The 12,177-nt window shown below is 44.8% G+C and overlaps 1 protein-coding gene across 7 annotated transcripts in view; it reads right to left on the reverse strand.

Moving 5' to 3' along the window:
* The window catches only part of ATP11C (ATPase phospholipid transporting 11C (ATP11C blood group)), a 98,820-nt gene that overhangs the window by 51,839 nt on the left and 34,804 nt on the right, over positions 1 to 12,177 (reverse strand). For 5 of the 7 annotated variants that reach the window (XM_090059275.1, XM_090059274.1, XM_090059279.1 and 2 more), the window contains exons 2-3: positions 9,441 to 9,560; positions 3,904 to 3,993 (exon numbers count right to left, since the gene is read on the reverse strand). In XM_090059275.1, coding sequence (XP_089915401.1) covers positions 3,904 to 3,993; positions 9,441 to 9,560 — 210 coding nt within the window. Of the gene's footprint in view, positions 1 to 3,903; positions 3,994 to 9,440; positions 9,561 to 11,322; positions 11,344 to 11,467; positions 11,593 to 12,177 lie in introns of those variants that run through there. The other 2 variants (XM_090059277.1, XM_090059276.1) reach the window with 2 other exon arrangements.

Below are 12,177 nucleotides of genomic sequence, written 5' to 3' on the forward strand. Positions count from 1 at the left end.
CACTGAAAGGGAGGTGCAGTGTCTGAAGAGCTCTGTTGTAGTAGCAGCACAGTGTAAAACCTGACTTCGCAGTCCTGCCACCCCCACCTTTCTCCCTCTATTTAACGTGAATGAGAGACCATCTGTATGCGCAAATGGGAGCTGCGTTATATACTTAAGTCACCCCTTGAATTAACACTGCAGCAAAAGCAAGCCCCCAGCAAGGAAAGAGCACAGCAGGCCAGGGCTAAGACTAACTAAACAGTCCGGGAACCCCAGTGTGTGGGAAATGGCAATTTCTATGGAGCACATCATGACTCAACCCAGTGCTTTGGAGACAGGAAACATGAGGTCCACTGAGGCAGGCTCCTTACTAGGTGGAAATAAAACAAAGTCAGGAAAACTACACCCTCCGCAGCACTCTGATTCATCAGTGCATCCACCTGCAGTCTGGACTGCATATTTTCTACAGAGCGTGCAGCTCTGCAGTTGCTAGAAAGGTCAGTTTGCATAGCTGCTGGTGTCTCTGTACCAGGCCCCCCCACTCTCCCCCCCGCCAAAAAAACCCTCAGACTTCCTCAGTTTGGTTTCGTGGTGCAGGAGCAAAGGAGCAGAAAGCAAATGAGATGCCACAGCTGCAAATGGAGGCAAGGAGAGAAGAAGCTGGGAGTTCGGACCAGTGAAATGCTAGAGAGAGGAAAATACATTGGAGCGAAATGAGCAGTTTTCCAGATGCCACCACATCCAGACTCCCCCTTCCAGAAGCACCTCCAAATGCCAAACACGGGGCAACAGCAGGCGTGGGCAGAAGAGGTGCAGCATGGGAAAAATTGGGAGGCACCGGTCTCCAACTGGCCGGCAGCCCACATCGGGGACCAAGCCGACTGCTGCAGGGGCTGAGGCCAATCTCTGGAAGATGACAGGTTGCAAGGGAGAGAGGGTGGGAGAAAGGGAAGTTCACCAGAAATGCTCTGTATTCCTACAAACAAGAGGACTTTGTCTGACCACGTTCATTTGTGTTTTGGGCACGCTCTTGTGAACAATAGACTCTGTATTTGTTGTTTTAGGCTCTTTGTAAAGAGCTGCATTAAGCACAAAATGTTTCTTATCTGTCCCAAGGAAGTTGGCTTGGAGATAGTCAGCACATATTAACCTTTTGAAAAAAAACAAAAAACAGCCACAAAAAATTGCATTGTGGCCTTCCACTGCTCCTCTAAAAACAGAGAATAAAATCGTGCTCAGGAACGAGATGTGTTTCCCAAATTTTAATAACTGAGGAGCTGGATTAAAATTGGTGATACGTGTCGCTTACCCTGGGCTGGATCTAGTTTGTGGACCAGATCCTGCACACAGGGCTGGCCCAGGTAGGGCCCAATCCCTCCATGCACAGCCAGTATGGGGGGTCCTGATCCAGACACAGCCAGGTCCAACCCCTCCACGTGGCTGCTGGAGCCAGGCCCTGATCCTACCACGTGGGGCTGACCCAACCAAAGCGCCATGCAGCATACTTTTGGCAGCACGCTCCTGCTGCTCTTGTGGCAGACCCTTTGGGAATCACTGAGATAAGCTGTGCGAAGCGCACGCAGACATATTCACATTCTCAGCCAAAGGGAACTTAACTAAGACCTGTGTCCCCAGAAGCACATGGCTGCCTGTCCACATATATGCAGTCAAAAATGTTTGCCTCTAACTATGAGACAAATCTCAACTTCTAGGGACTTTCTGGCCTGACAGCCTGTAATTCTGTACACAAGTGTACCTATCAACTCAAATTGGGTACGTGTGTTCGTCTGCAAGGTCTGCTTGCCCCAGGTGAAAAGGAACTGATGTTAATAAACAAGGACATGTGCCATCTGCCATTGCCAGGGCCACCTAAAAAGAGACCTGTCCCAGTGCATGCATAATAAAACTAGAGTTGTATATTCGTTTAGAGTATATACAGGAATTTCCTCATTACTTCCAGCCATATACCCCCTGCAACCTTACCCCAGGGAGCTCCTGTATGCCCCTGCAAAACTTTTTAGGCACAAGTGCTGGAACAACACAGAAAAGTGCAGATTGAAATACAGGTTAAGAAAGTCGGGGGGGGGGGGGGGGGTTAGACTTTCCTTTACAACAAGGATTCAATCAGCAGCAGATAAATCAAACTGCATCTGGATATTGGCCAGGATATCGGCCAGGATATCAGCAATGTAATTTGGATTCATTTCCAAGTGTCAGAGTCTGGCTAAGATCTGAAGGTTTTGCTTTATTTGATGTCTTTTACCAAACTAAATAGCATGGTCCAGAAACCCATGGATCATTCTCTTTGTCAAGCAAAAGATATTTCTCATCTCTGATCTTTTCTAAATGGTCTATTTTCTTTGTCTCCATTTCTGTTAAAAGGTCATGACTCTATTTATCCAAACCAGTTGTGCTGCAAGATTTCATTTGCTTCCTTGGCACCACTATCTATCCAGCAAACGGACCTAGTGAATGTGTTTTTATTGCTGTAACTTTTAATCCACTATGTAATATGTTGGTGGCATGGACATCAAAAAAAGTAGCCACCCAAAGCCATTCCAGCAAATGAGCATTTGGATACTGGATCTCTAAAAGGAGCTGAATCAGGCCCTAAAGCAGTTCAACATACAATTTCTAGGCACGCCTGAAGACAGAGTTTGTTGAATACTTTAAAAAAACCCAGCAACCTTCAGTGTTGCTGAGCACTTAACTTTCAGGGAAGCACTTGCAGAAAGTCCATTAACTCAAAGTATTAAGTGCTTAACTTGATCAACACCAGGCATTGTGGCTATAAATGGCATTCATCAAGGTAATACCCTGACGCTTTACATTAACAGCACTACCCTGAGAGCTTGCTTAGAGTGAGATCTTTAGCAGCCCAGACTGGGCAGTGCCTGGGCCTTGTCTGTGCCTTGGCAGCAAGTCTATTAATGCTGTCAGGGTCTTAGTCTCTGATGGAGCGCGTGGAGGGTGTCCTTACTTCATGGCACCTAAAATAAAAACAAGCATTCGCTGCAAGCAATCAAATGAATGAGTGATGTCTCTAAAAGGTCTAAATTGGGTTAGCACCAAAACTGCAAAGAAATGGCAGCAAATTGCCACTCGTTTAGGTGACAAAACTAAATTTTCCCTACAGTCCCACAATCCACACTCCGGGACAGCAGACAAGAAGGAACTCTGTGGTTTCAAACTAGGTGACAGACTACGAGAAACATCCTGGTTTGAGTGCACTATTTCAGTACAAGACACTGGGCAAATTCACTCCTGGAAAAACTGGAATAACTCCAATGAAATCAAACGGAGAGGACCTTGGGAGTGATTCTCACCCTTTAAGATCAGCAACATTAGAACAGTCTGCGATTACCTATTTCTGCAGCAGTCACTGAGATTTTGAGCCTGAAGGAGAAAATTATATTTTGTAGACATTGATAGGGCATCTGGCTTTTTAAAGATGCGGTGAATATCAATAAAATGATATACCAAGGTATTACTAGAACCCCAAGAAGGTCACCTTTACTGCAGACTGCTGTCTTGCAGAGAGATTTCATTTATTAGATGAATGGGCTGAATTTTGTACGACTGATTTTAACTGACGTAAATTATGGCTGGTTTTTTTAAGTCCTAATAATGGATTATCACCGGGAGAGGGAGAAATACACAGGGCCCTTAAATTTTATCAACCATCATCACCAGATGTTCTCAGATAGGTCTGCCTGCTTCACTAGCTATTGCATTTTGAATGTGTATGTGCCGGAGACATAATAGAGCTAGCGATTAAAGAGATTCACAAGCACCAAGACTGTCTCAAGTCTCATTGTTTGATCAGATCGTGATTGTAGCTTTGAACAACCAGTTTAAAACAAACCAACAAAAAAAAAAATCCCCCAGGTTTGCCAGCGGTTCTGCTGAAATCACCCTTACCTGAACAAGGAAGATGATAAGGAAATAAAAGTTGGCAATTCTTCTAAACTGCTCAAAAAGATTCTTCGGGAGAAAATTCCAGACAGTGTACTGCAGGGTGAGAAAAAAAGAAAAGAACAGCTGGGTAAGCGAAACAAATAGCAGCACGGAGACATTTTGCAAGTCAATAAACCAACACCGAGGGAGAGAACTGTGCCAGGAAGCTGTGTTTATCCTTGGGTCAAAAGGTAAAGAATGGGAACGCATATCTGGATGTTTTCTAGGAAACAAGATTTCATCTTCAAAGCTGGAGTTGTTGCATTGTGTGGATGTATCCCAGCTGTAATTCCACCAAGTTACCCTTGGGATATATTTAGCCCGGGAAGTTTATTCTTTTGCAACTGAACTCATTCGGAAACCAGCAACAAACTCCAGTGACACACCAGCTGCGAGTATCTACTGCGGCTACCGCCACAGTGGCTATATTCACAAGCATCCCGAGCCCAGAACAAGGCACACGGGGTGGCTGGCTGCTGTATGAACACAGAACCAAGGAGCTGATCTGACCCCAAGAAATCTTCTTGCTTGCAAACTAACTGCTTGTAATCTTACTTGCAAGCCTTACTGCTTGCCCTAATACAGGGACCTAGTGTAATCGAGGTCCCATGTCTCCTACCATGACAGTCCACTGGGCTTTCTAAATTGTGCTGGGACTAGTTCAGCCACTAGAACATCCCAGCATTAGGAAGGCAGAGTGGTGTGTAAGCCCAAAGATGCTTTGTAGGTTGGCTTCCCGGCAGTGTCAATTCTGGATATGTTCAAGGAACAGCTTATTTAACACAGCCGCTCACAGACATGTATGCACAGACAGCATTCCCAAACTCTTTTCTGAAGTCCCAAGACAGTATTGCTATCTGAAGTCCCAAGACAGTACTGCTATCCGGTTAGCAGAAATCAGCTCCTCACTGGACCTGTGCTGGAGGGCAAGGAGGCTGAAGATGATCTGAGATGCTAGTAGCTAAGTAGAGAGCTACTGGGACTTTTGGACCACGGGCATGTCAGATGAGGACCTCAGCTGGATGCTTCTGTTAAAAGAATCAGCAGCAAAGCAGTTAAAAGCATCTGCAGTGCACCTCTCGTGCCGCAGACCAGAGCGGCCCGCAAACTGCATCTTTAACATCAGGGGAAAAACAAAACCCACGCTCCAAGCCACATGCTGCCTTTTATCCATCCTCACATAACCCGAGCCCTGATGTCAAGCAAAGCATATGGTCCCCTGACGGGCAATAAGCGCCGTCTATTTGCTTTCGTTCCGTCTAAAGCAAATATGATGCCAACAAGCAAGTGCTCTATAAAAAACCTGCAATATGGTAGGACTGCGGCCCCATTAATCCCATGGTCTGACTTTAAAAAGATGGGTCTATACACCCCCAACCAGGAAATGAATGGTTTTGCTTCCTGACTGTGAATCCAAGGTTATCAACAGGGATCTAGGTTTTCTCTGTTTAAAAGTCACAAACACGCCGATAAAAATAACTGCAAATCCTCCAACTGAAAACTGCAAAATCCACATTTTTCCACGATTGAAATGAAACACCACTATCTCTATATCTAGACAGAGGTATCCATTGAACACAATGTTTTACTGATGTATTTTAAAGCAATTTGGAAGCCTACCAGTGCCTCATTCACTACAATAAAATACATTCTAAATACCTATACAGTTTGGCTTTTGATTTGGGGTGTTTTTTTGGGGTTTTTTTGTTTTTTGTTTTTATCATGGACAATCAGAGCTCCCCCTACCCCTTCACGCACCAGGACACAGGTACAGCTATGGCTGTCCCTCCCCACTGCTTTGCGGCGCTGAGCAGACCCGATATGCTGGTGCCCTGCCCGTGCCATTGCCCCTCACTTCCCACCAGCTGCCCCCCATCCCTGCCACAGCCCCTCACTTCCCTAGCTGCCAGGGTTATGGGGCCAGGGACCCTGGTCCACAGCCCCCTGCCCCCAGCAGTAAGCAGCAGCTGTTGCAGCGGAGCGGAGGAGGCTGGCTCTCCATCTCCCATGGGCAGCATGGCCAGAGAAGCGTTGGGGCTGGGCATGGGCTGCCCACTGTGGCCTGGGACTCCCTGCCCAGCTGCCACCCCGCCGGGGAAAAATTCCTGTTTCTACACCCCAAGGCAGTGCCAATTATCCATCTACAGCACAAAAATCAGTCTGTTACTTATTAACCCTATTATTTCTATTCCTCCAACACCTCAGAGTCCTATGCAAGGACCAGAAGACACCATGCTAAGTCCTGTACAATCAGTACCCACTCTCCCAGACAGCCTGTAACTTAAGTGTGTAAAAGGTTTTATCAACTGTTGCCAGGGTCTCTCTCTACTTTTTTTGTGGACACTGCAGCAAAGAGAGGCATAAGGAGGGATTTGGAGAGGGATAATGAGGCACTTCTGTTATCTGAGCTCCTCCCAAGTGTGAAAAGCAATATGCTTGCAAAGAGCAGCCTCTCGGTATTGGGGGAAAAAGTTATCATCAGCAATGCAATGTGGGTGTGCTGCATCTTGTGAGCCTTCAGGGCTGAGACAAGCCAGAACCACCTTTTGGAAGCTCAAGTTTCCCCAAACCAGTTGTGCCACTTCACCACCACACTTGTGCAAATCCTGGAAGGCTGGCTCATCTCCTCAGCACCTCTTGGGCCCTTCAGTGACAACTGTGAAGGAGATTTATTCCTTGCTTGTTTATTAAAAGGCAAATGTCATAGGTTTGGCATTTGAAGCATTTACCTTTTGGAAGGGGCCCATTAAAGTTCAATAGGGCTATCTGTGCATCTAGGAGCTACACGAGGCAGCCTTTTAATGCTAAATTCAGAGTAAAATTTAGTGCCACTATTGGACTTGAACTAAACAATGAAAGACATACCAGTAAGAAAACAAAGCAACTTTTAAACTACGGCTATGGGGCTAAGTCCGTGGCTCTGTTCATCTTGCCCACTGAGGGACTCTTCAGCTATCTGCCAGATGCAAATTTAAGTCCTCGTAGTGCTTTTGACTTAATATAATCTGCTCATTTCTTTTAAACTACAGCACGTGCTATAATTCCATGTCCCAGCTTCTGCACTTCAAATCTAGGACCTTCCCACCAATTTGTGAACTGATGGAAAGCGTTCCCTGGGTGTGTCCATGTGCAATTAATACACAGCAGTAAACTCTGGCACAGTATTTGACACCACATTTGAACGTGCACCTGGGATTATAGCACGCTGAGCTGGGGCAGAGCAGCTCTGGTTGTCAGGGGGTCTGCTTGCCAGCTCCAGTTTGTTCTGACCTGGCTCAATGTGCTGCAGAAGGGCTGGCTGGTGTACAAGTGTCTACACATGCTGCTGTGCACTAAAAATAAAAAACTGCACCGTAGGTTAGTATTTGTATTTACAAGCACTATCTACAGCAGAGTTTATTAGCTGACTAAGGCCTAATAGGGTGGTACGTGTAGATGGTGAGACACTTACTGAGGAGTTAATCAGTTAGCTCTGCAGTAAAATTAATTACTCCCATCTGATCAAAAAAGGGGAAGAGGCCTCGTGGGTTGTATGTCCATAAACAACTCCAGAAGTTACATCTGGATGCATCAAAACAGGTCAGCCCAATAATGAGAAGTTGCTCACTGCTGCTGAAGTTAAATCTTTACAATCTTAAAATAAAATTCTTTGTTCACTACTTTTTATTTTAAAAAGAAAGAGTAACGGCATCCATATTTGCTCTTAGAAAGCTGCCGCGCATGCAGCTAGAGGTCTGGCAATTTTTAAAGGGTAAGAAAGGGTGAAGGTCACTGAATCATTCGTTTGGGGAAAAATGACGGATTTTAAAAGAAAGTGTATGAAACGAAGTCAGGTAAATGTTTGATTTTGCTGTGCTCTTGAATTATTGAGGCCCTTTCCCCAAGTTTCTACTGATAATCATTAATGGTATTTGCAAGCAAGTAACAAACACATTGCAAAGACCTGATTTCATCGTGTCTTAATCTTAAACAGACTGAGAAGAGTCGCATTTACCAAATAAAGATGGACACAATTACAAAATATATGTAAAAATGAGGCAAGAGAAAAAAAACCACACACACACCATAAGTTACTACAGAAAATGGAGTGTTAAAATAATTTAGTTATTTACCCTCAGAACAAAACCCACAAAAAAACATTCCCTGAAGGCCCAGGGTTACATACTTTATGCAAAAGTTAAAAAAAAAAAAGGACACCTGGTAAAAATCAATGGGGGCTTTACCCAAGTCAGAACTGCTACAGCTGGCCTCTTGCACAAAAAGCAATTCTGGCATAAGTATACACAGCCAGAGGACATCAAAATGAAGAGAGAGATCTCAACTGTTCAGGAAGGATCTTAAGTACAGCATGACTAATGTTTTCAATGATGTCCTGGGTGGCTCCAAAATCACCTTAGTATCAAGTGGGAAGTACATTCATCCAGCTATCTTGACAATGCTACTGCCACTTTTTTTTGACATTTATAAACATCTTTTCCGGGTGTGAAACAGCTTTACAGAAAGAAAGGTGAAGCTGCAAATAGCTTCAAGACAAGCCAAGGGCAAACCAAAGGACGAGAAGTTTCATCGCGCAAAATGTTCCAAAATAAACAACCGTTATTTTAATTGAATAGCCGCGTTTCCCCTGTTATCCAAAGGAAAGGCTAAGAGTTAGAGCGTGCACTCTGGGAAGTTATTTTAGTTCTGCATAGGAAAATAAAAAAAACAAAACAAAATAATAAAAATCACAAGACAATTGTTATCTGCCTATTTTAAAAATACCCCTCCAAACTACTTCTCATAGTAAACAGGGTAAGTCGGTGATGATCTCTCACCATATCCATTATCTTTTAATTCCCTGAACCCAGAAAATGTACATAGAAGAGCTCCAGGCACTTTGCTATTGGGTCATGTTCCCATGGGTGCACCTGCAGTAAGCATGAACAAGGAAGTCAGTCTGAACTGGAGTTTTGGTGACATACAGATTTATAATTGGCGCAGGTTTGGATTGTGCCAATAAAAACGTAAATAAAACCTCCGAAGAAGGGTGGCAGGGGGAAAATTATGGGGGAGGTTGGAGCAGGAGCAGACCCATATGCAGCCATTAGGGCCCTAGTCAATCCCCCATCTCCCGAACGTCAGTGGAGAATTTTACATCAAACTCCAGCGTGGACCGTAACGGCTCATCACCAACATGTCAGGCACCAGCCACACAAGCATCAGAGAGTTGTCATGACAAATGCAAGGCATGCCATTTTCGACTACTACTCGACGCCTTTTTAGATTAACAGCTGTGTTAATTAAAGCTTCTGTAATTAAAGTAGTCACTTCGGCACAGCACTGAACGCCGCAGCACATTCTTCCTGCAAAGAAGAGTTTCAGCTACTCGAACCTGGACGGATGAGGTTGGAGATTTCAGAAGGCCACGAGGGAAGATGAAACGAGACAAGATTGAACACGGAAAAGAACATGTACACTTTCCAGCAGATTAAACAACCCCACACTTGCCAGCAAAGACTTACCTTGGAGGAGACGATTCTGTTGTCGCAAAATTTCTGCGCAACGTAAGCATCCGTTTCAGACACGGGGCGGTGGCCAACTAAGACGGTGCGTGTACCAACTCGTTTCTCTTCCCCAGCACACTGTTAGAGACAACACAGGAAAGCAAATAAAGCCGCTGGCTTAAAACATACATGTCTGTATGAGTGTGCCCAGGGGTTTGCACTTAGCCCATGGGGATGGTTTCTTAACTCCCATGCTCCTGGCCTCCTCCTCGTTACAGGTTTTAGTGGAAGGAATGCAGTACACAAGTTCATTTTCTACACACTTGGCACTTTTATGCTGGGCAAAAGATGGCTGCTCCCTCCAAGTACAATAAAGACTACATCTGGAAGTGGCAGCCGAAGCCTTACCTATGTATTGATGTGGTCCACAGCAGATGCCCTACTATGTGGACACAAGACTTGCCTCAGTATCTACTGTTAGTGGCTGGCATCTCCCAAATATGAGAGTTCCCACCTGCTCCAGCTGCTAGAACATCTGTTAATAAGACACTTTCCACCTATTGCTTGACAGGAGGTGGGGAAAATACATCTGGAGGGTGTTGCCGGCCACTGGCCAAGGCTCCCTACCTGTGAACTATACTGAGCCAGTGTTGCCAACTCTCGTGAGTTTTGGCATTGTTCTTAGTCTACATTTCAGGAATGTGAAAAACTTAGCTCTTTCTTTTATACATATTTGTATTTATCTATCTCTATATGTATAAATGAAAGTTTTTCACATTCCCAAAGCCTAGACTTCAGGAACAACACCAAAGATCACGAGAGCTGGCAATGGTGTTGAGCTTCTGACATTAGGGCAAGTTGACCTAGACTCTGAAACCCCCTCTCTCATTTCTAAGAGCTTGTTTGGCTCTTCCATTGGTTTCTTTTTTGTTAATCTTTGGACACCTAGCTAAAACACAAGCTCGACAATATTTAAAGGGGGGAAAGTCTTCTTTTTGGGGGGATGTGGGCATTAATGTAATTTTTCCCTCTTAAAGTTTGAGTGCTAATTACCTGTGAGTAAGCAAGAGAGTGTGAACATACAACACATCTGCTTACTTACTTGCATGCTCTTACCCTACAGTAAATGTGAGGGTGCTCACCCTATTTACTGAGGATGAAGAAGGGTAATATCTTTAAGTTTCCAGTAGTTTTTAAGAACCTAGTCCTTATCCTCTATTTCCTCTGCTTCCATAGGGCTTATTCCTAGTTCTGTATCCATGCCTGACACATGCCTATCTAAGGCTTCTTCCTTTATTACGTAGGTACTACAAAAAGGGATAACTTTAAACATGTGGGGTCCCTTTGCGCGATAAATCTTTCAATTAACCACACGGAACTGCAACATGACTAGAGAAAACAGCACCTTCTTCTCCCGGTTTTGGCATCAAATTCCTCTTCCACCCCACTCCCCCCACTGGAAATCCCAACCCAACCTGTTCAGGCAAACTAGGACATTTTGAATCAAGGTCCAAGTTCTGCTATTTTTCAAGTTTAAATAAAATAAAATAGTGAGGCAGATAAACTTTCCATCATGCAATGCAAAGTTGCATGCAAAGTGAGTCTGAGACGAACAACAGAAGCACAGTCCGGCCAATGTTATAAGAGCATCAGGAAAACGAACCATCACAGGCGGAAGAAACATAATTAAATGCTCAAAAATATTTCAGTTGGGCAACAAGCACAGGAAAAAAAAAGACGCAAGAGGAACATTCAGCATTTCAAAAGGAAGGTTTTATTAAGGAGGTTTTCGGGAAGCAGCTCTCAGCCTTCAAAATAAGTTTTGGCAGATAGAAAATACCGTTGCCAGCCCTCAAAGGTAGAAGCCAGGAAGGTATTCTGTGGCAGGCAGAGAAAATACCTTCATCACAATTCAGACCACCTTCTGCTTGGGAGGGGATTATATTCAGTAACGCAAGATGCGACAGGAGAGCAGAGGGCAAATCTAGCCAGAATTAATCCTCTTGGTACACTGCTGATGCTTGCCGTCTCAGCACAAATCTCACCATATCGGGTATTTCTCTTACAGTCCCAGCTCCTGGACTCCTGTGATTCTCAGCTTTGGCGTTTTGTTTTTTAAAGTTACCTTCTAGCCTTCATGGTTGCCGAGAAAAAGCTTGAATTGTCAACTCTAAAGACTCAAACAAACAGAAAGCAAATCAACAGATTTGAATTAAAAGGGGGTGGGGGGAAGATCCTTGTGCTTTTAAAGGCCATTTTGGGGTCCAATGTATAGTTTTGTCAGTGGCTGGGGTTGGCAAGGCGGCTATCGCTTCTTTGCTCTCTTCCATGACCAGCTCCACTCTCCCATCCCCGCACCTCGGGTCCCCGTCATACAGGTTCAAATACTTGCTCCTTTACTGCTAGCCACATCGTGCTCCTGGACAAGGGGATGTTTCGCCCAGCAAAACCAGCCTGAGCATGGAAGTTGGACCCGCGGCTAAGACACATGGCAGCACCCGCTCCAGCCAAATCCTCACATTTGTAGTGGGGATGGTGGTGGGGCTGCATGGACTTCTACACTGGGGTATTAAGCCCTAAAGCAATGAAACTTAGCACCGGGTGGGCACATGGGACAGACATCGTTTTATCAGAATGAGATGCTACAAGTGAACTAGGGTCAAACCTTAATGAGAGCCCCTGTGCTGACAGCAATCATAGAAATGATAAGAGAACAACAGGAAGGAGAGTATTTATAGCATGTCCAAGATGCCGA

This window comes from Crocodylus siamensis, chromosome 8 (genome assembly GCF_052110815.1).
Source record: "Crocodylus siamensis isolate JL-2025a chromosome 8, ASM5211081v1, whole genome shotgun sequence".
Classification (NCBI taxonomy): domain Eukaryota; kingdom Metazoa; phylum Chordata; order Crocodylia; family Crocodylidae; genus Crocodylus; species Crocodylus siamensis.